We start from the raw sequence: 26555 nt of genomic DNA on the forward strand, positions 1-26555 counted from the left end.
TGAAATGTCCTGTAAAACTGAAAGTACACTTCTTGCAAGCTGCTGTGTGTGTGTGTGTGTGTGTGAGTGTGTGTGTTACTGCCAAGGTGGCTGTCTCTCTAATTAATGATTCGGAGAGTGGTTGGGAGGGGGTTAGCTGTTGCAATAGACGCCCCGTTTCAGACTGAAACGTTGCTTCAAGCCGCCAGTTTTTCTTGAGGCGCGGTGGGGGGAGGTGAAGGGTTTTTGTGTCCCCGGTATTTTGACTGGATCTGTCTTGTTGGACGGCTGACGTCAGGCGCTAGCGCCGCCTCCTCTACAATGTCTTCGAGCCGCAGTTCACCAAATCCACTCGCTATTCCACCGGGAAAGAGCGGTCTGAAGTGGGAGCTCCGTCGGCAGGAGTTATTAACAAGGACAAGAGTAGGGGGGGGGGGGAGAGAGAATAAAACCCCCACAACAAAAAACTAGGTGGCGAGATGGCCCGGACTCTGCAGTTAATCATCTGTGCTCTGTATTTCTTGGGGATTTCGGCAGGTTTTTACATTTCAAAGAGCCACCCGCCTAACCAAGGTAAGTTGGTGACAAGGTCGCGTTGCGGGACCGTCCGAGCAAAGGGTGGAACTTAACTGGGACTCTGCACCGCGCTACTGTCAAAGGACATAGAAAATAGGTGCAGGAGGAGGCCATTCGGCTCTTCGAGCCAGCAGGGCATGGGGGGTTGGGGGGGCTTCTGTTGCAGGGGCAAGGACAAGGCGCTGGTGAAGCCGGGGACAGGCTGCCTAGTAAAGGCAGGTGTGCGAGCCCTCAGTTCCACAGCCAGACCTCGCCTGCTTCCCTGCACCTCGCTGAAAAAACCTTTCCATTCCCCCACCTCGGGTGGCCGTTCAGTTTTTATTTTAAGCCGTCGTCAAATTTTTTTGTTTAAGTCATTGCGTCCACTTTTGTTGGGAGTTTGCGTCTGCCGACCTCCTCCCCCCCCCCTTCCCTCCTCCATCCGTGGAGGGGCGGCTGGGCTGGGTTGAGCTGGGCTGGGCTGAGCCGAGCCGGACATCCCCAGTGTGACAGCCACACAAGTGTATCATTAGACCCTGTGAGATTGCGGAGAAGTCGAATATCGCCGCCGTTCACCCAACTAACCCCCCCCCCCCCCCCCCCCCTCCCTCCGTCACTCCTCGCTGAACTGAAAGCATCTACTGAAGGCATGTACTCGCTCCCCAGAATAAAGAATTAATTCAGAGTGAAATGAGGGAGAAACTAAATAGTGCTGAGTTGTGTTTTTTTTAACGGGGTCATTGCTCAGACCGTGACCTGAACGGGGACGGACTGGTGATTCTAATGGACTTCTTCTTTCCTCCCTTAAACGCTCGCAAAAACTGAGCAAACTTTTATGACCTAGTGTTTTCTTTAGCGATGAGAATTGACGCGGCTCTTAGCATGCAGACCACGTCTTTGCCCCTCTCTAGAAGCCTGCGATCGAGCGCTTATTGTCCTGCCGCAGTGGGATCTACCAGAGATTCATCCGAGCGCTTGTGGTGTGCAGTTCGCTGCACGCCTCTGCTGCAGAGCGAGGGGTGGGGAGAGGGAGGGAGAGATGTTACATAGCTGTCCCGGTTCTTGCCTCTCCCTGTAAACCCCAGGGAGACAGCACCCTTCAGAAGTTAGCCCCAATAAATCCTAAAACAAACAGGTCGCTTCGCGTGTTTCGCGTTCTCTGACTGAGAACATTAAAATAAAAACTTAGGAAAAACGGACTGGTTTAAAACACAGATTTTTTCCCCACTATTCCCACCTTGTTTTAGGATTTTTCCTTTTTTTTGCAAAGGAATGAGGCATTACAAGGTGATATTTGGCAGAGAAATCAAACAGGGGAAAGTATCCCTCTTTAAATGTCCGCTCCCCTCCCCCTCGCCTTCCAGTTGCTAAACTCCAGTGAGCCTCGCTGATCGTTACCTGAGCTAACGTTCGAGCCAGCCCACCCTACATCAGTCTGAAGAAAGGTTTCGGCCCGAAACGTTGCCTATTTCCTTCGCTCCATAGATGCTGCTGCACCCGCTGAGTTTCTCCAGCATTTTTGTCTACCTTCGATTTTCCAGCATCTGCAGTTCTTTCTTAAACACGCTAATACCATCTCCATCTCCTGAATGTACAACCCCGCACTTGTCACTAACATTAACCAGTAAAGTCGAGGCGCTGGAGCACATCAAATAAACATTTTACTCGAATTTAAAAAAAAATACGGATTAGCTCCACTCGAGTGTTGGTAATGTCCAGTTTAGACTTAACTCCCTGATTTATAGCGAGCCAAGTCATTACTCCAAATTCAAATCCAGTCACATTGCAAACGCGATACATGTCCCCAACAATCTCACCGAATGCACATTCCTCTTTCAATACCAGTTGACGATAATTAATAATCGGTGATACAATCCAGTGTCGTACGCACAGTAGTTGTTTAATTTCTGAAGTTTATTAACTATTAAGGGAAAGTTTGTGAACAGTGTTCGCTGTTACTGCTCCCCCTAATGAGAGCACTCACTCACCTCTCCTAATGAGAGAGCAGTCCTGAACTACTATCTGCCTCATCAGCGACCCTCGGACTGTTCCCGCTGAGTTACTCCAGCTTTTTGAGTCTATCTTTGATAGGACTTTACTGCCTTGACCTTGCATTAAACGTTATTCCCCACACTGTGGACGGCTCAGTTGTAATCACCTATTGCCTTTCCGCTGGCAACACGAGCCTTTTCCCTGTACCTCAACACACTGGACGATAAACTAAACGGGACTAATGGCCTTCTTTAACTCTCCGCAGTTACGCTGCTGGATTCCCGGTCTGTCCAAGGCGAACTAGGCTGGGAAGTGTTCCCTTCTGAAGCCGGGGTGAGTATTAGAACTCGGGGCCGTGTCGGGAAGTGTTCGATTGTGGTCCTAGTTAATGGGAGCGTTTTGAGTAGATCGAGCCGGGAAGGTCAAATTTCCGCAGTGCTCCCGTGAACTGAATTGCTCTTTGTGCGGGGTAACTATATACTCCCATCGGTAAGATGCAGCCTAGAGAAGTGGAAACCGACAGGGCAGCGGTTCAGGGGACAGAGTTAAGTTGCGAACGGATAAAGATCATTTTTACTGGTAACTTGATTCAGAAATCTACCTCCGCTGCGGGGAGAAGCCGGTGAAGGGGGCTATTGTTCGCACCATCTTGTGTCTAGATGCAGTGAGTGGTTCGATGGTCGAAACTGTCCCAGAATTTGGAACACGGACAGAATGCGCAGAGCCGCGGTTTAGTGGCGGGGTTAGTCGGGGCCACAAATAGCAAACGGCCTTGCAAGCCGCGGGGATAGGTTTGAATGTGTGGCCATTCCTTTTCCCGACAGAAACGGGCTATCGATCACTCAGTATGGGAGGTGGAAGATCAGATAGTGTGTTTGTGTGTGTGTGTGAGAGAGAGAAGGGAGAGGGATATAGAGAGACATGGGGGAGGAGAGGGAGGAAGAGGGGTGTGTGGGGGGGGGGGGGGGGGGGGAGGGAGAGAGAGAGGGGGGGGGGAGAGAGAGAGAGAGGGAGAGAGAGAGAGAGAGAGAGAGAGGGCCAGGAAAGAGGATTAACGGGAAGAGCTGATCTGCTGTAGCAGCTAGAACTGGAGCCTGTTTGATCGATGGGATGAGCACAAGTGTGCGCGCAGTCTCCATTTCCAGATAAGTTAAAAATGTCAAAACACAAGGAAACGCGCGCTTGAGATGTCCCACCAGCGACCTGGCTTCTGACTGGCACCGCCAAGCAACAACTGAAACAACGCGGCTGTGTGTGTGTGTGTGTGTGTGTGTAATCAGCGGCCAGATCCACTTGACTCAAACCACCCAAGTGTTTTATTTCCAATTACCCCAGACATTTTTTTTCAAATAATCAAGACGCGTTAAACATCCGTTTGTATCTGGCAGTTTCCCCCCCGAAGTAGTCAGTATAAGTAAATTAAACAAAACACTTCCTCTTGAATCTATAGCATGGATTACATTACTCAGTAATTCAATAGCAAATCATATAACAGGGCAAATAAGTAAATGCAGGAATATTATTAATGCTTGTCTTGCAATGACTTGAACATGAGATGCTATCATTTTTTTTGTACTGTGAGCTTTCACACACTGATCATCCTTGGGTCATTTTCCTGTGTCCGAATTGAATTTAGAATTTAATTGGTTCACTGCCAATGTCTTGCAGACAAGGCTGGCAGAGTGGTGCAACTGGTAGAGCTGCTGTCATAGTGCCAGAGACCCGGGTTCGATCCCGACCCCACCCTCCCCCTTGCTGTCTGTGTGGAGTTTCCACGGTTCTCCCTGCAACCGCGTGGGTTTCCACCGGGTGCTCCGGTTTCCTCCCACATCCCAAAGACGGGTGGGGGTTTGCAGGTTAGTCGGCTTCAGTAAATTACCCCGAATGCGAAGGGAGTGGATTAGAAAGTGGACCATAGAATTTGGTCTGAAAGGGTGATCGATGGTCGGCGTGGACTCGGTGGGCCTAAGGGCCTATTTCCTTGCCCAATCTAATTGAATATTAAATTAAATAACCCACAGATTGCCAGCGACCCCCCCACCCCCATTCAATAAATATTGGGGAATAAGTACAAGGTTTCCAATTCAGGGAAAGACACAAAATGCTGAATTCACTTAGAGGGACAGGCAGCATTACTGGGGAGAAGGAATGGGTGACATTTTGGGTCGAAATCCATTCCTTTTCTCCAGAGATGCTGCCTGACCCGCTGAGTTACTCCAGCACTTCGGGCCTATCTTCGGTTTAAACCAGCATCTGCAGTTCCTTCCTACACATTCCAGTTCAGGGACTTCTCACCAAACCCAATACCCAGGGAAAGACCATTGGTTGCAACGATAAGTCGCCCCTTTGCATTGACGACCAGCCTAGAGAGATTGAGAGAACCAAGATAGGCACAAAATGCTGGAGTAACTCAGCGGGACAGGCGGCATCTATGGAGAGAAGGAATGGATCGAGACCCTTCTTCAGACTGGAACCAAGTGCAGTCTGCAGCCGCTGGCTACCTAGAGGGAACCGGAGAGTGTTGGCTGCGATTGTACGGTGACCACATACACAGCTACAGCTGCTAGCGAGGAAGGCATCTACAGAGCGGCATTTAATGTTGAACCGCTCTCCGTTCAATTGAACATTAGTTGCTTTCAAAACCATGCACTCGAGTTCTATCTATAAACCTCTGTCAAAAAATAAAGACCCTCGCCCTTGCTTCTCCACCGCTCAAAGTGCTCTTGAAGCATTTATTCAGATGACTCTCAGTCAATGTTTTAGTACAGAATGGTGTACAGGAAAATGCTTGTTTTAATTTTGAAATAGAACTCACCACACTAACGTTGATTTTTTTTGCAACAGGGGACATTTTGCATGCTTTGAGAATATGACTTATCAGTAAACGATAAATAAATATTTAGAATTAAAACCGCACCTTTTCGGGCTGGGTGAAAATCGCGAACGTATATGGGGCGGCGAGGCGTTGAATTCGATTGACACCCTTGCTCTGAAAGTCAGCCTCTAACGAGAATGCGTCTTTCCGTGCCACCAACAAGTTTTAGCACATTGAGCTGGTAAATTAAATACTGAAAGCCCGTCCCCCGGGAGTTCAGAATCTCACGATGGCCGCGGAATTGCTATTAATTCCCAGTCAGGTCTTAAGTAATCTTAAGTAATCACCGGGATATCATGGGGCTGACATGAGGATTCATGTTTGGCGATCTCGGAAGGCGGCGGGCGCTGCTCGCAGTCTTTACTTTCGCTAATTAAACGTAAACAGCCACATTGACAAATGTAGAATGCAGGATTTTACAATTAAACACTATCCAGCGTCCGTCTCCATTCTCCCAATGCACACCAGTCGCCATTGAAATACGTCTGCAGGGAGGAACTGCAGACGCTGATTTAAACCGAAGATAGACACAAAAAGCTGGAGTAACTCAGCGGGTCTGGCAGCATCCCCAGAGAAAAGGAATATGTGACGTTTCGGGTCGAGTCCCTTCTTCAGAAAAGAAAAGACTTTTATACAAATCAGCCAATACAATATGTGAGCCTTTAGTGTAATTTCCGAGATATCTTTAAACCTGGTTAGACGGATATCTGAAGAAGGGTCCCAACCCGAAATATCAATGGTAGACACAAAATGCTGGGTCAGACAACTCAGCGGGTCAAACAACATCTATGGACATTTCCCATTTATCTTCTCCAGAGATGCTGCCTGGCCCGCTGAGTTACTCCAGGATTTTGTGTCTACCATTGAAATAAATGCCTGCAGAGGGATTAGAGTGTGTGTGTGTGTGTGTGTGTAGTGTTGGGTGATCAGGAATTGTTTATTCCCGTAGAAAGTAAACAAACCCGACACATTTATAATTAAAGATCACTTTTTAATGGGTTGGAAGCAAGTTACTGGTTATTAAATCATGGGAAACTGGATTTGCTCCATCCTAAATGAGGTTTATGTCTATATAGGAGGGTGTTGCCAGGACTGAGTTATAGGGGGAGGTTTGGCAGGCTTGGACTTAATTCATCAGGTTGCAGGGAGGATGAGGAATGATCTTCTGGAGGCGTATACGATCTTGAAAGGGAATCGATAGTTCATATTTCTAGGAGCTGAATTAGGCCATTTGGCCCATCAAGTCTACTCTGCCATTGAATCATGGCTGATCTATATTTCCCTCTCAACCCCATTCTCCTGCCTTCGCCCCAAAATGCCTGACACCCGATCAAATTAAGAATCCGTCAATTTCTGCCTTAAAATATCCACTGACTTTTATCACAAGACACCCTCAGCCGAGGCAGGCCCACCGCAGGGTGATCAGACCTGGGTGTGTGTCTTATGGTTTGCCTCTAGATGGTCACGTGGCAGCCCAGACAGCATCTTTCCTCTTCAGCCACAGCCAGTGACTGCTCCGTTTGGCGGCATTGGCAAGTTCTTTCATTGCCCTCCTTTGTGCCTGCCCTTTGACTCCTACTTCCCTCAGGAGCCTTGCGGTGGAACTGGCTACAAAGCCCCTGCACCCCACCTCCACTGGACACACCCGATTGCCCCTGTCCCACTTAGGAAATCTGAACAGAAACCTCTGGAGACTCTGCGCCCCACCCAAGGTTTCCATGAGGTTCCCGGAGGTTTTTGTCAGTCTCCCTACCAGCTTCCACTATCTGCAACCTCCAGGAACCGCACGGAAACCTAGGGTGGGGTCGCAAAGTCTCCAGAGGTTTCCGTTCAGGTTTCCTAAGTGGGACGGGGGCGTTACACTCCAACCTCTCTCCTCTGCCTCTGCTGCAAGGTTTGAATATCAAAGCTTTTTTCTTTCATAAGCCTCGTCCACAGCCTCCTCCCAGGGGACCATCAGCTCATATACAGTTTATCAGCATTGAACTGTAACAGTTCCTATAAAAGTCCAATGTTCACAATGAGGTAGATAAATACAAACATCTTCAGACTTTAGAGATACAGCGCGGAAACATGCACTTAGGCCCACTGAGTCTGCGCCGACCAGCAATCACCCCCTACCCTACCACTATCCTACACACTAGGGACAATTTACAATTTGTTTTACCGAAGCCAATTAGCCTACAAACCTCTACATCTTTGGAGTGTGGGAGGAAACCGGAGCACAATGCAGTCATAGAGAGAACGTACAAACTGTACAGACAGCACCCATGGTCAAGATTGAACCCGGGCTCTGTAAGGCAGCAACTCTACCACTGCGCCATAGTGTCACCCCCACAGATCGGTTGGCATCTGTACATTTATATGTGCTATTAGATAGCAGTTTCCCATTCTACTTAATTTGCCCTATCCTAGCCTAGTCTCACCCCTAGCTCTGTGCATTCATTGTAAGTATCATAATCTAAAATCAAAATCCTCTGACTTCTTGCACATTCTACCTAACCTTAACAATAGTCTCCTGACTGTCAGAAACTTTCTCCCTAATCCCTCTGCATTAAAGTCCTCTCCCCATTTTGAAGTGCTTTCTCAATCTGTTTGAGATCAATTATCTCCCTTAATCTTTTATGTGACTTGGCATTTGCAGTCCATGATGAATCAGTAATCAAGTGACCATTAAAGCTGAATATCCATTTCATTAATAGTACAATGTAAATGCACACCATCTTAATTTCAGAATTTTAGCTAACTGCTTCCATTTTAGCTTCCATAAGCACGTTGCAGAATTAGACCAGCCTTGCGAGATACAGATAAGCGCTGTTGTTTGGTGCATTAAACGTACATTTTAATCACTGGTGTTAAATGGTGTTTGACGCGAATATGTTCCCCTGGAATAAAGGATGTGTGTTTGTGTGCGTGTGCTTTCTTTCAACAGTGGGAGGAAGTGAGTATCACGGATGAGAAGAATACTCCGATACGTACCTACCAAGTTTGCAACGTGATGGAAGCAAATCAGAATAACTGGCTCCGGACTGACTGGATCCCTTGTGAAGGAGCCCAGAGAGTGTACATCGAAATTAAATTCACCCTCAGAGACTGCAACAGCCTGCCGGGCGTCATGGGAACATGCAAAGAGACCTTTAATCTGTTTTACTTTGAATCCAATAATGATAAAGAGTGGTACATCTCTGAAAACCGCTACATAAAGATAGACACCATCGCAGCTGATGAGAGCTTCACACAAGGGGACATTGGTGACCGGGTCATGAAGCTGAACACTGAAGTTCGGGACGTGGGGCCCCTGACCAAGAAGGGCTTCTACCTGGCATTCCAAGATGTGGGCGCCTGCATTGCCTTGGTATCCGTGCGTATCTTCTACAAAAAGTGCCCGCTGACCGTGCACAACCTGGCGCAGTTCCCCGACACCATCACGGGGGCCGATACCTCATCCCTGGTGGAGGTGCGTGGCTCCTGTGTCAACAATTCCGAGGAGAAAGATGAGCCCAAAATGTACTGTGGTGCAGATGGAGAATGGCTGGTGCCCATAGGCAACTGTCTGTGCAACACTGGCTATGAAGAGCAGTCTGGAGAGTGCCAAGGTAGGACAAGATGTTGTGTTTTTGACATCATTTCATTAAGCCTTTATATGCAAGTTATTTAATTAGTGTTGGGAGAGTATGGTGTAAACAGTGCCAATTAACCTGGCCACTGCAACATCAAAGGCAACTCAGTGATTCACAATTCTGTCAGTTCCATGTGGTGTCTCTTTACTCCATGGTGCAATGGGCAAATCCACACACACATCCAGCGACTTGTTTGCAAACAATTTTGACAACCTCAGATGAAATGTGTAGGAAGGAACTGCAGTTTGCTGGTTTTCAACGAAGATAGACACAGATTGCTGGAGTAACTCAGCAGGTCAGGCAGCATGTCTTAAGAAGGGTCTCAACCCCAAAACATCATCCATTCCTTCTCTCCAGAGTTGCTGCCTGTCCCGCTGAGTTACTCCAGCAATGTGTGTCTATCTTCATTGGCAGCATCAGACTATAAAGATTTTTATTTTTTTATTTTATCATCTCACAAACTAGTCAGACAGAGGGTAGACACAGAGTGGTGGAGTACCCCAACTTGTCAGGCAGCATTTTTGGAGGAAAAGGATAGACTGTCTGAAGAAAGGGTCATGACCCAAAACATTATCTATCCTTTTGCTGCAGAGTTGATGACTGACCCACTGAGTTACTCCAGTAGTTTGTGCCTATCTTTGGTATACACCAGCACCTGTGGACCTTTGTTTCTTTATTGAGTCAAAAATGAATTGTCTGTGTAGGAAGAAACTGCAGATGTTGGTTTATACTGAGGATAGACAAAAAATGCTTGAGTAACCCAGCGGGTCAGACAGCATCTCTGAAGAAATACAATAGATGATGTTTCTGGTTGAGACCCGTCTTCAGATTTACATCAGGCATTGTTTGTCGTATGTGACTAGTGCACCAGTACATAGAAACATATAAATTAGGTGCAGGAGTAGGCCATTCGGCCCTTCGAGCCTGCACCGCCATTCAATATGATCATGGCTGATCATCCAACTCAGTATCCCGTACCTGCCTTCTCTCCATACCCCCTGATCCCCTTAGCCACAAGGGCCACATCTAACTCCCTCTTAAATATAGCCAATGAACTGGCCTCAACTACCCTCTGTGGCAGAGAATTCCAGAGATTCACCACTCTCTGTGTGAAAAAAGTTCTTCTCATCTCGGTTTTAAAGGATTTCCTCTTTATCCTTAAGCTGTGACCCCTTGTCCTGGAAATGTAGTCTTATAGTAAATATGTAGTCTTATAGTAAATACCGACTTCAATGCCAATGATATGGCTTACATCTCATTCCTATCATTAACAATGGCTCTGGGGCTCCTTAGAGAAGGTGATAACAAGGCCATCAGTCAGATAGACCCTCAGGATTGTAACATGGTTGTTTCTGCTCTGGAGCCAAAGCATATCTAGGGCAGGTACAACATGCAGATCTCGACCATGAGATATCACTGAGTAGCTTGTTGTGGGGGGACAAAAGAAATTGTCCACTGAAGTTCCCATAACTGATGAAACACCACCATGAAGAACAACAATTTTGCAATAAAAACTGAGATCAATGATCACAACAAGAGATCGCAGACCATCTGGTCCACCCATCGATCAGAAGATGAGCCATGCATTCTTAGGGCTTTCACCATAACTAATCTGCAAGCTTCACATTGCACCGATCATTGGAAGGTCATATGTGATAGGAGCAGAATTAGGCAATTTGGCCCATAAAGTCTACTCCACCATTCAATCATGGTTGATCTATCTATCCCACCTAACCCCATTCCCCTGCCTTCTCCCCAGAACCCCTGATCCCATACTAATCAAGGATCTCTCTACTTTGGAGACACAAAAGCAGCAGACGCTAAAATCTGGAGCAAAAAAAACAATCTCATTGGCGGAACTCAATGGGTCAGGCAACATCCATGGAGGGACTTGGACAGTTATGCCACTGTCCCACTTAGGAAACCTGAACGGAAACCTCTGGAGACTTTGCGCCCCACCCAAGGTTTCCGTGCGGTTCCCGGAGGTTGCAGGTGGTTGCCGGAGGTTGCAGGTAGTGGAAGCAGGTAGGGAGACTGACAAAAACCTCCGGGAACCGCGCGGAAACCTTGGGTGGGGCGCAAAGTCTCCAGAGCTTTCCGTTCAGGTTTCCTAAGTGGGACAGGGGCATTTACGTTTCAGGTCAAGAATCTGACTCTGGACTGAAAGTGGAGGGAAGATAGCCAGTAGTTGTAAAATGTCGGTGGATAGACTCATGAAGAAGAGGACTCTTTATAGTCACAGTATATAAATAATCCTTATCTCTAATGCTGTATTGGAAAGGGCAGAACAAACAAAGAATTTCTAGAACCTCAATATTATTGCAAAGTGAACAAGTTAAGGTACAGCATTTATCAAAATTAGACTGGAACAGAAGAGCTTTATAACAATTAAGTTGCAAGATAACCACAGTCCTCAATAATAGACTAGAGTAGTTAATGTCCACTTCTGGCCATGTCGCAAAACTACTGGTATACTAAAGTAATAATAAGCCCACTTAGTGTCGATAGCTGCAAACTTCTCATTGAGTTTTCACTGCAGTTAATGTGTCTGCAGGGAAGTATAAAGCTGGAGTAACTTCCGATCGGAAACTATAAAGTGAACATCGTACTGATTTAGATTTAATAGAAATATCACATTGATACTACGTTACATTTCATTCAGCCAAACATATTCTGTTCTTTTCTTTGAAAAATATACAGAATATAAACTGAAAATCAACAAGAAATGGGATGGAATGTAACTTTTCTTGGTTCATGATATTTTTAAGTATGATTGTAATTTTATTGTGAAATTCTAAATGTGCTTAGTCAAAACATAATTCATTTGAACGTAGAGGAAACCCACACCTTAAGAAAATGTCAAAAATATTGAATTAAAAAAAAAACAATTGAATTAAATGAAAGCCTTAACTGGAAAAACGGTGGATTTTCTCATTTAGTTCTCAAATTTACATATTTCCACTTTGTCTTTTCTCAAAGGCAGTATTATGCTTATTCATCTGAATATCAATATGATGAAGGAAATGGGAGCCATCATTTATGTATCTATAGGCGTTATACAGTATGTAGGAAGGAACTGCAGATGCTGGCTTAAGCCGAAGATAGATGCAAAATGCTGGAGTAACTTAGCGGGCCAGGCAGCATGTCTGGAGAGAAGGGATGGGTGACGTTTCGGGTCGAGACCCTTCTTCTCTCCAGAGATGCTGCCTGTCCTGCTGAGTTACTCCAGCATTTTGTGTCTATGATCATTATGTGATCTGTTTGGTTTCGTCACACCAAGTTTACTCAACAAACTCATTGGGTTATCTTGATTAATGGGAGAATAACAGAGTTTTCTTGCTTTTGTGCCTCCTGTTTGGTGCAGCTAATTACATTGCTTTGTTCAATAAGAGTCTTTTGATAAGTTTGACTGATAAACAGTATTGTGATTAGAGTCACCAACTTTGGTCATCTGTTCAGTGACTAAGCCCAGCACATAAGTGAAGCTACATCACTGCCAGTGTTGCTCTCTGAGTCTTGCTTTTATCACCACCTTATCTTATATCAATGATATATCTTTAATAAACAATTTCCCATTTTAAGGCCGTCCATTCCAGTTCTTACAAAGGGAAAACAAACAACAATAAAGGGAGTGACATCACTGATATTTACTAGATTTACTAGAATGTTGCCTGGGTTTCAGCAACTAAGTTACAGAGAAAGGTTGAACAAGTTAGGGCTTTATTCTTTGGAGCGCAGAAGGTTAAGGGGGGACTTGATAGAGGTTTTTAAAATGATGAGAGGGATAGACAGAGTTGACGTGGAAAAGCTTTTCCCACTGAGAGTAGGGAAGATTCAAACAAGGGGACATGACATGAGAATTAAGGGACTGAAGTTTAGGGGTAACATGAGGGGGAACTTCTTTACTCAGAGAGTGGTAGCTGTGTGGAATGAGCTTCCAGTGAAGGTGGTGGAGGCAGGTTTGTTTTTATCATTTAAAAATAAATTGGATAGTTATATGGATGGGAAGGGAATGGAGGGTTATGGTCTGAGCGCAGGTATATGGGACTAGGGGAGATTATGTGTTCGGCACGGACTAGAAGGGTCGAGATGGCCTGTTTCCGTGCTGTAATTGTTATATGGTTATATGGTTATATGGTTATATGATATTACAATGCATTACACTGTATTCAAATTGTAATGATTTTTATCTTACTGTGTCTGAACTAGGCTGGGTAAATCATAGTGCACATTCTTGAAAGGCCAAGGCTGATTTTCAAAATCTTTAGTTTGGATTGTGGTTATAGAAAGATAATAGACATTATTAGTATTGCCTTGTGATACAAAACTGAGATGGTGTTACCGCAGGGAGCCAGGATCTTCTGCTCCAACCACTGCCATTTGATTCAAGTAACGCTGAATGTGTTTGAATCTTTGTGAATAGGAACTGCCCCCATTGTTTTGCATGGGTGAACTCTGACGGGACAATTATGGAGCCGGGGGCCAAGGGTCACTTACTTCCTCATCCATCTTCCTCCTGTCACTGGGGGTCAGCGTTAGATTGATTAAGATCTCATGGTGTGACAAAGCCCTGGCAATCAGCAGTGGTGGGTGCTCATTGTCATCGGAGTCACCAACGCTGGTCATCTGTTGGGGCCTGAGACCACTCGGGACAGACTTACATTTCCTCTTCCAGTTGTCACCTTTGGCCGAATGTGTTAATACTTGAAAGAATTGAAAGATTGGTAGGGATGGATCCACGGTTTCAAAGTGGCAGATTGCTATTGTCTGTGCCACCTGCAAGTTCATTTGAAAGGAGCAATGATGTCTGACTGACTTCCTTGCAAGTTAACAAGTGGAATTGAGTTGCAATGTCAATGCAACACTAAATATGTATTAGTAAAAAAAATAATAAAAAACCCTTATTTTAAACAAGATCTAACAACTTTGCTGCCCTGCAAAAAAAACATCTCTGGACTTTACCCTGGTTGGTTTTAGCATGGTTTTTAAACACAATTTTGATTTACTGCATGCTGTTTGATTTACTGCCAGTGCTCTGATTGATTCCTCTTTAATTATTGCCTCATTGAGATAATCCTCACATCAACAGCAAATTGTGACGATGTATTGAATACATTTTGTTCATCCAAATACGGTAAAAGTCATCCAGTTTTGTCGAGATACAGAACAAAACCTTAAATCTGTTTTTGTCAAAAATAATTTTTTTTGGTTTTGAAAGGACAAATGCAACTTGTTTTGGCTGTTTAGAAGCATTTTAAAGAATGTGCTATGGACAAAGTATGTCATTGTTAGCAATGGAACTAACTTGCTGTCATTGCCACATTTGGATTTAGTGACAGACAAAAGATTTGTATCCATCACCAGCACAATAAGCTGGGAGCTGCAGCCTTCATTTCCCTATTTTAGTGAACTCAAAGATGCATTGACTATTTTAGAAATGTCCAGTATTTATGTGCCTGAATTTGAAAATTCTTGATTGTGTTCTATGAAATCCTTTTGATCCTGGCATTTGATATGATGATGAGAATTATCATCAATTTTCAAAAGATGCCTTTATTGTCACATTGTTTTCATCTAGCACACAGCTAACAATGGCCTGTTCCTTTATCATCATTATAATTTTGCATATCTTTCATTCATTTGTTCTATATCTCTCTATATCACCGTCTCAATCTCTCGTTCCCCATTCCCCTGACTCCCAGTCTGAAGAAAGGTCTCGACCCGAAACGTCACCTATCCCTTTTCTCCAGAGATGCTGCCTGACCCGCAGAGTCACTCTCACCTTTTTGTGTCTATGTCTTTAATAGAATTGTTCTGTTATTTGAATTGAATTGAATTGAATTTCCTTTATTGTCATTCAGACCTTACGGTCTAAACGAAATTTCGTGCCTCGAAATTTTGACGACTACTTATATTTACTGACACAAAGGTGGAGCTGCTCAAATGTATTTTCATGAACAGGGTAGGTCTTTAAAGGCATTTCAACATCTTTCTATAATGACAACCCCCAAATAGCAGCCAACCCAGCCTATTTCTGTCTCTTTGATACCTGCTTCATGAGAATTTATTTCGAAACAATACATCTCTGCTTCCATCTTAAATTTTAGACAAACCAGACAGAATATAATATAACATGTAGGAAGGAATTGCAGAAGCTTGCTTATACCGAAGATGGATGCAAAATGCTGGAGTACCTCAGCGGGTCAGGCAGCATCTCTGGAGAAAAGGAATAGGCGATGTTTTGGGACTGAAGAAGGGTTCCGACCCGAAACGTCACCTATTATTTTTCTCCAGAGATGCTGTTTAACCCGCTGAGATACTTCAGCGCTTAGTGTCTACCTTTGTTAAGAAACATAGTTGATTTATTTATAATTCTGTGGAAATTCGAGAGAATCCTCTCTTTTTTCTTGTCAGTAAGTTTTTCAAAATCTCATATCTATATAACTTTATTTTGTGATTTAGAGATATTTATTTTTCTTATTAAGCAACAAACCATCAGAAAAACGAAGTAGAGGCCAAATGATATTGTTAATGTACTTTGGAGTTTAATATAGAAAGGTTGCTTCGTCACTGAATAAAGGCTGGATTCAGAGCATCTGTCAAATTTTATAACCAAGTTAGCTTTGTGCGACTGCAACTATAAAGTGCTGAGAGTTGGAAAAAAATCCCCTGAACTCAGTATGTGGCATTCACATGTACGGCATCTGTGTTTTACTGTCAATCAGTGGTGAAAGATCAACATGATTTCCCTCAATGTCATCATCACACGGACAACAGCAACCCCGGCCATTCATCTGTTGCAGTGAGCGAGCATTGTCAAAACGGCCGGCCATGTTAACTCTGCAAATTAAATGCACTGGTTTGCATGACTCTGTGTGGAAAATCTGCAAAACGGGGAAGATCAGTTTCCTCATTTGCAGATTTTCCACACAGAGTTATGCAAAATAGTACATCTAATTTAGTGACTCGCAAATCTCGATTGTAATCGCGCATTCTCTTTCTGCTTGCTGGTTAGCACGCAACAAAAGCTTTTCCATGTACCTCTGTACACGTGGCAATAAACTAAACCTAACTAAACTGAAGTCCTTGCAAATTAAGTCCAAGAAGTCCAACAGAAGATGTAAACATATTACACAAAACGCTGGAGTAACTCAGCGGGAACGGCAGCGTCTCTGGAGAGATGGAAAGGGTGACATTTCGGGTCGAGACCCTTCTTCAGACCCGAAATCTCACCCATTCCTTCTCTCCAGAGATGCTGCCTGTCGCGCTGAGTTACTCCAGCATTTGGTGTCGATCTTTGGCGTATAACCAGCATCCACAGTTCCTTCCTACTCAAAACATATTACACGTTGCCTTGGGTTATATATTTGAGACATAGCATGGAAACAGGCCCTTGAGCCTGCAATGATCATTAACCACCCATTTATAGTAATCGGTGTTTAATACAGTGGTTTGCTGGCATTACCTAGTGTAAGAATGGTGCTTGCGGAGCGTATGCAGTGTGTTGGTTAGAAACATAGAAACGTAGAAATTAGGTGCAGGAGTAGGCCATTCGGCCCTTTGAGCCTGCACCGCCATTCAATATGATCATGGCTGATCATCCAACTCAGTATCCCGTACCTGCCTTCTCTCCATACCCCCTGATCCCCTTAGCCACAAGGGCCACATCTAACTCCCTCTTAAATATAGCCAATGAACTGGCCTCGACTACCCTCTGCGGCAGAGAGTTCCAGAGATTCACCACTCTCTGTGTGAAAAAAGTTCTTCTCATTCAATGGTTGTATTAGCATTGACCCGGAATCCCAAAAGCTCGCTATCCATCGTCATTGCAATAACTTGACTTCACTTACAACTGACAGTGTTGGTATGGAACCGGTTTGTTATAGTCACGTGAGCTGAGATACAGTGCTTGTCAAATCATACCATGCATGAGTACAAACAAGTATAACAGGTAATGCAAAGAGGAAAATATCAAGAGTGGAGAATATAGTGTTACAACATTAGAGTGCCGCAGTTGCACAGAGTGCAGCGAAGAAAAAAATGTTAAGGTAGGTTTGGAGATTGTGTTGCACCCATGTTACGAGAGTACTGTTCAGTAGTCTGGTAACAAGCGGGGAAGAAACTGTTCCTGCATCTAGTGATATGTGGTTTCAAACTTGTGTATCTTCTGCCCAAGGAGAGAGGGGAGAAGAAGGATTGACTAGGGTGTAAATAGTGTTTAAGAAGGAACTGCAGATGCTGGAAAATCGAAGGTACACAAAAATGCTGGAGAAACTCAGCGGGTGCAGCAGCATCTATGGAGCGAAGGAAGTAGGCAACGTTTCGGGACGAAACGTTGCCTATTTCCTTCGTTCCATAGATGCTGCTGCACCCGCTGAGTTTCTCCAGCATTTTTGTGTACCTAGGGTGTAAATAGCCCTTGATTGTGATTGTTTTGAGTGAGGATGATGGGGATGGTGGCCGAGGTGGTCATGTCAGTAATAGTTACGGAGTCTCTATTTGGTTGGGAAGCCCGGAATAGTAGTTACATTGCAAGCCCACCCAAACAAGGATGGCTTTGTTTTATTCAGCGTCAGATTAGTAACTGATTGGAACATTCATATTCTGCTGCATGGAAGGTGGGCAGTGAGAATTAAGGGGGGGGGGGGGGGCTAATCAAAACAATCGTCTTTATTTCCTTCCTGATTTATTGTCGGTGCATTTTTTAAAATACAATTGGCTTGGAGCTCCTGTAGTCTTTGTGGCCAGTGGTCAAAGTGGCAAATCTGTTTGTTGTTAAGTGCAACATCTGGGGTATTTGCATTTGCATTTGCATGGCATACCTACAATTTGTGTCCACTGCAACCCAATAGCTAATGCAAAGGACAAAGTGGTGGAGTAAGTCAGCGGGTCAGGCAGTATCTCTGGAGAAAATGGATGGGTGATGTTTCGGGTCGGGACATACGCTTCTTCAGACGGGGTAGCTAATGTACCCTGAGGCTAATGTGAACAGGCTGACTGAGGAGAGGGTACCTGCATATTTGTTTTTAAATCTCTGAATGGGCTTGCCCCGCCTTACCTCTCTGAGCTGCTCCACCCATACGCTCCTGCCTGGTCCCTCAGGACAGCTGGTCAGCTGCTCCTGGAGGTACCGAGGTCTAGTCGGAGGCTCAGAGGGGATAGAGCCCTCTCTGTTGCTGCTCCGGCACTCTGGAACACCCTGCCGTTGCACGTCAGACAGGCCCCCTCACTGTCCATCTTCAAATCCAGTGTTAAAACACATTTGTACTCCCTGGCTTTTGACCATGCCTGAGACTTTGCTTCTGTTTTTGGTGTTTTTAATGTTTCTTTATTTTACTTGTCTTTTCCTACTATTTCTTTTGATTGTTATTTTTGGTGTGTATTAACTTTTTTTGTCAATGATTAGTGATGTACAGCACTTTGTTGCAACTATGTTTGTTTTTAAAGTGTTCTATAAATAAAATTATTATTATTATTATTATTATTATTATTATTATTATTATTATTATTATTAAATTGGAATGATCATGAGTTCTGATTAGTTTACACAACTCTGAGTCACAGAGTGTACAGGACATTCCCCTGAACATGCAGTGGGTGGCTCAGGTGATCTGAAAGTCTGGGAAACTAAAAGGTCATCGGGTGTGAATGAAGATGCCTCATGAGAGTGAATAAGAAACAATTTTCTTACTTTTAGACAGTGTTTTGGGTTTACGGGTAACTTGCTTCCACTCCATTTCTGTGGTTTCTGATATAGCTCATGTGGCCATAATGGAGATGGATGTACGATCCACATCCACAGGCCAGTCTTATGGTGTTTGACAGGGTGGTTGATAGACAGTTTGGGGTAGTGCCTTCCTATCTGTTATTCACACCGGGCGTCTGTGGTCCCTTCACATGGACCCACGTTTGGCAATGCAATTCTGAATGCTCCTCTATTTTCAAAGATTAAGGACCATGGACTCTCATTAATTTGTGGGAGCTCTTGAGAACATCCTTGAGTTGTTTCCTTTGTCCACCTAGTATTGTGTTGGTACTTGGAGTGAAGCTTGGGGCTCTGGTGCCTGAGCTAAGAACCTGCCCTTTGGAGTCAATTGTGTGTAATAGGGCCTCAGTACTAAAGAGCCTAACCTGAGAGAAGATGAAGGGATTGTGGCTCTTATCCTGTCAGTGAAAGAGGAGGACGGAGGGTGCTTTGGTAACAGTTATCCAGCACTAAAGCTCCATAAGGTGAGAGGAGAAATGCTTCAAAGAAACATAGAAACATAGAAAATAAGTGCAGGAGTAGGCCATTTGGCCCTTTGAGCCTGCATCGCCATTCAACATGATCATGGCTGATCATTTAACTCAGTATCCTGTACCTTCCTTCTCTCCATACCCCCTGATCCCTTTAGCCACAAGGGCCACATCAAACTCCCTCTTAAATATAGCCAATGAACTGTGGCCTCAACTACCTTCTGTGGCAGAGAATTCCAGAGATTCACCACTCTCTGTGTGAAAAATGTTTTCCTCATCTCGGTCCTAAAGGAATTCCCCCTTATCCTTAAAGTGTGACCCCTTGTTCTGGGGACCTCCCCAACATTGGGAACAATCTTCCTGCATCTAGCCTGTCCAACCCCTTAAGAATTTTGTAAGTTTCTATAAGATCCCCTCTCAATCTTCTAAATTCTAGCGAGTACAAGCCGAGTCTATCCAGGGAAAACCTCAGGGGTGAAGGTTTCATGCGGAGGATGAAGGGTTTATGGAACAAACTGCCACAAGAGGCAACAATTGCAATAACAACATTTCTAAGATATCTGGGCACATACTAGGAAAGCTTTAGAGGGGTGGGAAAGAACTGCAGGTGCTGGTTTAAATCAATGATAGACACAAAGTGCTGGAGTAATTCAGCGGGACAGGCAGCATCTCTGGAGAGAAGGAATGGGTAACATTTTGGGTCAAGACCCTTCTTCCATTGGGCATCTTGGTCAGCATGGATGATTTGGACCGAGTGGCCTTTACCCATGCTGTACGACTCTATGACTCTGTTGAGCTGTTATTGAAGGTAGTGTCCCTCAGAAGTGGACAGGGGAGAGCAGGTTTATGCCTCGTTTGAGTTTTTGATATTCACACGTTATTTTACAAAAGCTGTGCTGCTGCACCGATGGCAATGGTGAATTGCCAACTGGGTCAGCATGGACAAGGCGGGCCGAAGGGCCTGTTTCCATGCTCGTAGCTCATGCTGATCATGTGGTACTTCACCTGTGCTCCTTGTGTGACGTTATGATTATGAAATTTGCAGTTTTCATTTGTAAAGAATGAATCATGCACTTTGATCCTTTTAGATTGGTATTGTTAAGTCTGGTATAGTTCTGGATTAAAAATGAGGCTTGGATCACTAAATAACCTATATAATCAAAAATTAATCTTGTTTATGTTTCGCTGCACGTCTCTTGACCAACGTGTGACACTGTTACTCTCTTTACTGATGTCGATAATCCCACTTGCTTTACTGCTTCCAGGTTAAATGCAAACACTAACAGTAATTCTTGGAGATTACAAAGCATTTTTGTGAGCAGTTACTTTAACTTGTGAGCAATTGAAGATCAAACCATACAAGATACGGAATAAAATTGCTGTCAATTGTCTTGTTCTGGTAGTTTGGTAAATGTTGATAATCCAGAATAAGATTTAGTAAGCGATAAGGCTTCTGCCCCAAATCAAGTGCTTCTATAGCTGATTTTTTTTTTCTCTCCCCTGAGTTTCCAGACCATTTTTCATGGTCTGGGTTGTGTCAATAGCCGGAGCATCATAGATACTGTCCACTATAGAATGCCAAGTGTTATTTTGACAGTCTGCTCCCCCGCCGTTCACCATTTGACTGTGTCCTGACATGGCTCCCGATCGGCCCTTTGTTTCTTTCAGCTCAGAGGGTGAGAGGTTAACTGAAAACTCATTTTTATTCCCTCAGCCAATGACAATTCTGGAAGTGGGTAAATATTCAGTTATTCGGTCCTTTTATTTCAGATTGAACTGGGGCAGAACTCCAAACATGAATATTTGTCCCACACCTCATTTTTTTGTTTTGTCATAGCAAAATAATTCTCTATTTTTTTCTTTAAAAACTTAGATTTGATTCAAAGTTTGACTGCTAAATTGCATTTGAGTTTAATCTACACGATTGCCGCAGGCTCTTTTTTGTCTTTGGTGCTTGTGGCATTGTTCCTGCTAACTTTGACCATCAAATTAATGATTCCCATATCAATCTCAGACTTTCTTGAATGCGTAAAATCCTGATTATATTTAATATTTCATTATTATGTGATTAAATGAAACAGGCTTTTTTACATGCGTTTGCCATTTCTCTACTTTTCTCCAATGGTTTTCTCTTGGTGCAAAAAAAAAGGATATTATGAAAAACTTTTTTTTACTTCACAACAAAAGAAAAGATTTGTAACCGAATTATCCAAAAATTATCCGGCCATTATACTTGGCAGTAAAATATTGTTTTGGAAAAGAAATGCACTCATGTTGAAAAAGACATCGCAGCTTTGAAAAATGTCTCATTTTGAAGTGTGCCTGGTTGGGAGAGTGATTAATGCAGTCGCTAGGCAAATTAGCATGTCAAAAGCTTTGAATCAATACCAGTACTTTTTGTGTTGGCTGGACAGACTGGGAAAAGCCTGAGAAGCACCAGGAAGCTCTTGACAGCTGTGGCAATCTGCAAAAGAGACTGTCCATGGTGATGCAGACATGGAAAGCTAGATCTATCAGCGACGCTAATCCCCAAAAACGGCTCGAACAGATTAGTTGAAAACTACTTCAGTGTGTCTAATTGCTTCAGCCGTACAAGGTGAAGAAATTAAGAACAGAGCAAAAAATAATCAGTGATCTGTATAGTGCTAAGACTAGATTTATTTTCTATTAAATATTTTAATCCATTCATTAAATAGGACTATTCTCCAGAAAGAGTTAGACATTAATGTCTTTAGTCTACTGTTAATGGGCAAATATTTAATTCATACCTTTCAGAATGCACCTTAACTCAAATGTCTAGCATTGATAGACCCAATTTAGATACTATTTAATTTCTGTCTTATTGAAATTCAATTTTTAATATATCTTTGAAATGTAATTTGCTGTTCTGTTGTAGCACACTCTTTCACGAGTTTTCATTGAACTTGGATCAAGAATTCCTTGCTTGGTTGATAATAGCAAACTTTCAATTGATTGCAGTTTATTTAAATACTCCAACACTATCCTTCCTAGAAGATATTTTTTGAGCTGAATATTTTACTAAAATGCTACAGACACAGGGCTCCTGAACAAAGTGATTTGGACATGGTGCATACAGGGCCTGTGCTTAGTGACCTGTGTGACTCTCGATTATTAACACCTCCGTTTTAAAATGGTTAGCCTTGTGTTCAGATTCCTGCGTGGTTTCAATCCTGCCTGGCCCTGCAAACAGCCACGGTCCCAGCCCTCTCCCAGAACAATGTGTCCCTCCAGTTATTCACATTCGCGCATTCACTCATGTGGACCTTAAACGTTAAAATTTCCCATCGAATCTTCTGCACCATTTGGACGGGTGCAGTGGCACGGCAGTAGAGTTGCGCCCTTACACTTACAGCGCCAGGGACCCGGGTTCGATCCTGACCACGGGTGCTGTCTATGCAGAGTTTGCATGCACTCCCTGTGACTGTGTGGGTTTTCTCTGGGTGCTCCGGTTTCCTCTCTCATTCCAAAGACGTGCCGATTTATAGGTTAATTAGCTTCAGCGAATTGCCCCTAGTGTGTAGGATGTGAATGTGGGATAACATAGAATTAGTGTACGATGATCGTTCGTCAGCCTTATCATGTATCTATACAATGGCTCGACTGTAATTATGAATTGTCTTTCCACAGACTGGTTAGCACGCAACAAAACCTTGTCACTGTGACAATAAACTAAACTAAACTGAAGAGATTCTCGAAAGATTCTCTGGTGTCTATAACTATTTGAAAACATAGATCTGGTCAATCCAGGGTTAAAATTACCCCTCCCCTCCATCCTCCCCATAGTCTCGACTCCACAAGGAAATAACACACTCCACTTTAAATTGCCTATTTTTGCTCCAGTTGCGATAAACAGATGCGGGTAGATAAATATCAATGCATAAAGCCGGCAACACAACTACAGGCTGCTCTTAACAAACAGCCTGTCAAAGCTGCCTTATGATAAGAATTATATACAACTGTTAACAAAAGCTATGACTTAAACTATATCTTATCAATTATACTTCAGTGTTGAAGCCCGAGGAGCTTAGTATTTGTCAGTCTTGAATGGAGAAACAAATGTTGAGTGAAAGCATCCTGTAGTTTGCTGTGTTATACCCTAGGGTTAGAAGATCAACTCCTGATTTAATCTGATGTAGACACAAGGATCTGTAGGCGCTGGTTTACAACATAAAAAAGACACAAAGTACTGGAGTAATTCAGGGGGGGGGGGGGGTCAGGCAGCATCGCTGGCGAACATGGATAGGTGACGTCGGCTCAAAACACATCACCGATCCTTGTTCTCCAGAGATGCTGCCCGACCCATTGAGTTTCCCCAGTACTTTGTGTCTTTTCCTGATTTAATCGGTTCTTGTTACTTGCTATAAGTAATAAACAACTCTTTGAGAATTATCTGGTATTACAGCCAAAGTTGAATATTTTAAAATCAGATGCAAAGCACCTCTTACATATTAACAATTGAAATTTAAATATGGTAAATGCTTGTCACATGTGACAGGCCACGGTGAAATTCTTGGCTCAAGGTATGCAAAGAGTGGCCACATAAAGGGCAGCGACAACGTCACAAACTATCCCCCGCCAGGTTCTCCTTTGTTCTACCTCCCCCCGCATGGCAGCCCCCCCACACCGGCCCCTCCTTTGTTCTACCCCCCCTTCATGGTGGTTCCCAGGTAGGAACAATGTTCATTCATTCAATTTCCATGCAAATTCATGGAATTTACATTCCCTAATTGTAAATGGGAAGAAAATGAGATAGATTCATACAGCATGGAAACAGGCCCTTCGGACCAACTTGCTCACACCGCCCAACATATCCCATCTACACTAATCCCACCTGCCTGTGTTTGGCTCAGATCACTCTTAACCTAATCTATCCATGTACTTGTCTAAATGATTCTTCAACATTGCCACAGTCCCTGCCCCAAACATCTACTCCGGCAGCTCGTTCCATACACCCACAACCTTTTGTGTGAAAAAGTTACCCCCTTGAGTTCCCATTAAATCTCCCCCCCCCCCCTCACCTTAAACCTATCTCCTCTGGTTCTCGATTCCCCAACTCTGGGAAAGAGACTCTGTGAATCTACCCAATGTCTTACAGTATGGGTTCAAAAGTTCCATAAAAGTGATGGCGATGATGTGTAAATGGCAACATATTTATACTTCAGAGTGTTGGCTGGGTGGATATTGAGGAAGGTACGTGTTTTGGTCTCCAAATCTGAGGAAGGACATTATTGCCATTGAGGGAGTGCAGAGGAGGTTCACCAGACTGATTCCTGGGATGTCAGGACTGTCTTATGAAGAAAGACTGGATATACTTGGTTTATACTCTCTAGAATTTAGGAGATTGAGAGGGGATCTTATAGAAACTTACAAAATTCTTAAGGGGTTGGGCAGGCTAGATGCAGGAAGATTGTTCACGATGTTAGGGAAGTCCAGGACAAGGGGTCACAGCTTAAGGATAAGGGGGAAATCCTTTAAAAACAGAGATGAGAAGAACTTTTTTCACACAGAGAGTGGTGAATCTCTGGAACTCTCTGCCGCAGAGGGTAGTCGAGGCCAGTTCATTGGCTATATTTAAGAGGGAGTTAGATGTGGCCCTTGTGGCTAAGGGGATCAGAGGGTATGGAGAGCAGGCAGGTACGGGATACTGTTGGATGATCAGCCATGATCATATTGAATGGCGGTGCAGGCTCGAAGGGCCGAATGGCCTACTCCTGCACCTAATTTCTATGTTTCTATGTTACACTGGTGCTCCTGTGCATCCACAGCCCATTTTCTGAAATGAAATGGGGCAGCTTTCAGGCTTCATTGTCAGTGTACAGTACAGAGACAACGAAATGATTTTTAGCAGATCTCCCTTGAAAGGGGACACATGGGGCGTCGCGGTGATGCCAATCTGGCTGCCGCCACCATCATTACATTCCCATTACAGGCTCACAATGTGGGTGAAGTGTCTTGCCCAAGTTTTGCAACGACAGTTAGTTGCAGAGATAGAAACAGGCCCTTCGGCCTAACAGGTCCGCGCAGACCAACGATCCCCGCACACTAACCTTATCGTACACACACTAGGGGCAATTTACATTTATACCCAGCCAATTAACCTACAAACCTGTACGTCTCTCCCGGTGGGGCAGGAAACTTCAGGCTTCAGAAGTGTTACAGTAAAGGCTGGATGAGGTAGCAGAGTGCATTTTGTTGAGGGTACATGGTGGAGTGCATGTGATGCCAATCTGGCACATCTAACACCATCAGAACTTCCCATTTTGCTCACAATGTGGTTCTATAGTCTCGAGTTTTACTTCGGTTTAGTTTAGAGATAGAAACAGGCCCTTCGGCCCAACAGGTCCGCGCAGACCAACGATCCCCGCACACTAACCTTATCGTACACACACTGGGGCGCAAAGTTTACAGAGATACCCGTTCAGGTTTCCTAAGTGGGACAGGGTCATAAAAGTGCAGGAGGAACTCTACCGCTCGGCGCCACCGTGTTTTACTTCTGTCTCGGGAAATCTCTGCAACTCCGCACAAAAGCACCGTGGTCAGGAGACCAGGCTCAGTGCTAAAATGTCTTCCCCCTGTTGGAACTAGGAAACCTGAACGGAAACCTCTGGAATGGATTGCGCCCATTCATAATGAGTGGTTCCGTGCGTCGTTCCCAGAGGAATCATGTGGTGCTCCCACACCTGTAAAAAATACCTGCAACTGGACGAGGGTTGGTCAAGGGAACCGCACAATGAAACCTTTTCTTGGGGCGCTATTTTCTCTCCAGAGGTTCCTCCGTACTCGTTTTCTTTCTGGGACAGGGGCATATAAGACAGCAACTCTATCCGCTGCGCTTCTTTTTCTTACTCCCATCTTTTTTCAATGTAACAAAAAAAAAAAAGAAGTTGTACATAAAATGTATTCTGAAAATATATATTAGGCACTTTGGTGCCATATGACTTTGCTTACTTCTAATAAAATAAAATATAAAAAAAAAAAAAAAAAAAGAAAGCGATGAAAACAATATTTATGCCAAACATGGTCCCATTTAGAAACAACAGGATGGCAGAACAAGGAGAATTTTTGTCGCTATTAATGTGTTGTGAAAGAGCCTCTGGTAATGCGAGTCTTACAGCGTAATTACACTCCATCGTTTTATTTTTGTTGGTAAATTTTCCTTTCATTATCTGTCTTATATCAACAGAATCTGATTCCTTTCAATTCGCAAAAATCACAGTGTCTGATCCATCAAGAAATCAGTTAGCAATATTACAATAGAACAAAGAAGTTATCGTTGT

At 43.9% G+C, this 26555-nt stretch overlaps 1 protein-coding gene across 1 annotated transcript in view; it reads left to right on the forward strand.

Moving 5' to 3' along the window:
• The first annotated feature begins 280 nt into the window (after positions 1–280).
• The window catches only part of epha4a (eph receptor A4a), a 138653-nt gene continuing 112378 nt past the window's right edge, over positions 281–26555 (forward strand). The window contains exons 1-3 of the mRNA XM_055646415.1: positions 281–552; positions 2792–2859; positions 8334–8997. Of these exons, the coding sequence (XP_055502390.1) occupies positions 459–552; positions 2792–2859; positions 8334–8997 (826 nt within the window). The 5' untranslated portion in view covers positions 281–458. The remainder of the gene's footprint in view (positions 553–2791; positions 2860–8333; positions 8998–26555) is intronic.

Source organism: Leucoraja erinacea, chromosome 14, assembly GCF_028641065.1.
Source record: "Leucoraja erinacea ecotype New England chromosome 14, Leri_hhj_1, whole genome shotgun sequence".
NCBI classification, from domain to species: domain Eukaryota; kingdom Metazoa; phylum Chordata; class Chondrichthyes; order Rajiformes; family Rajidae; genus Leucoraja; species Leucoraja erinaceus.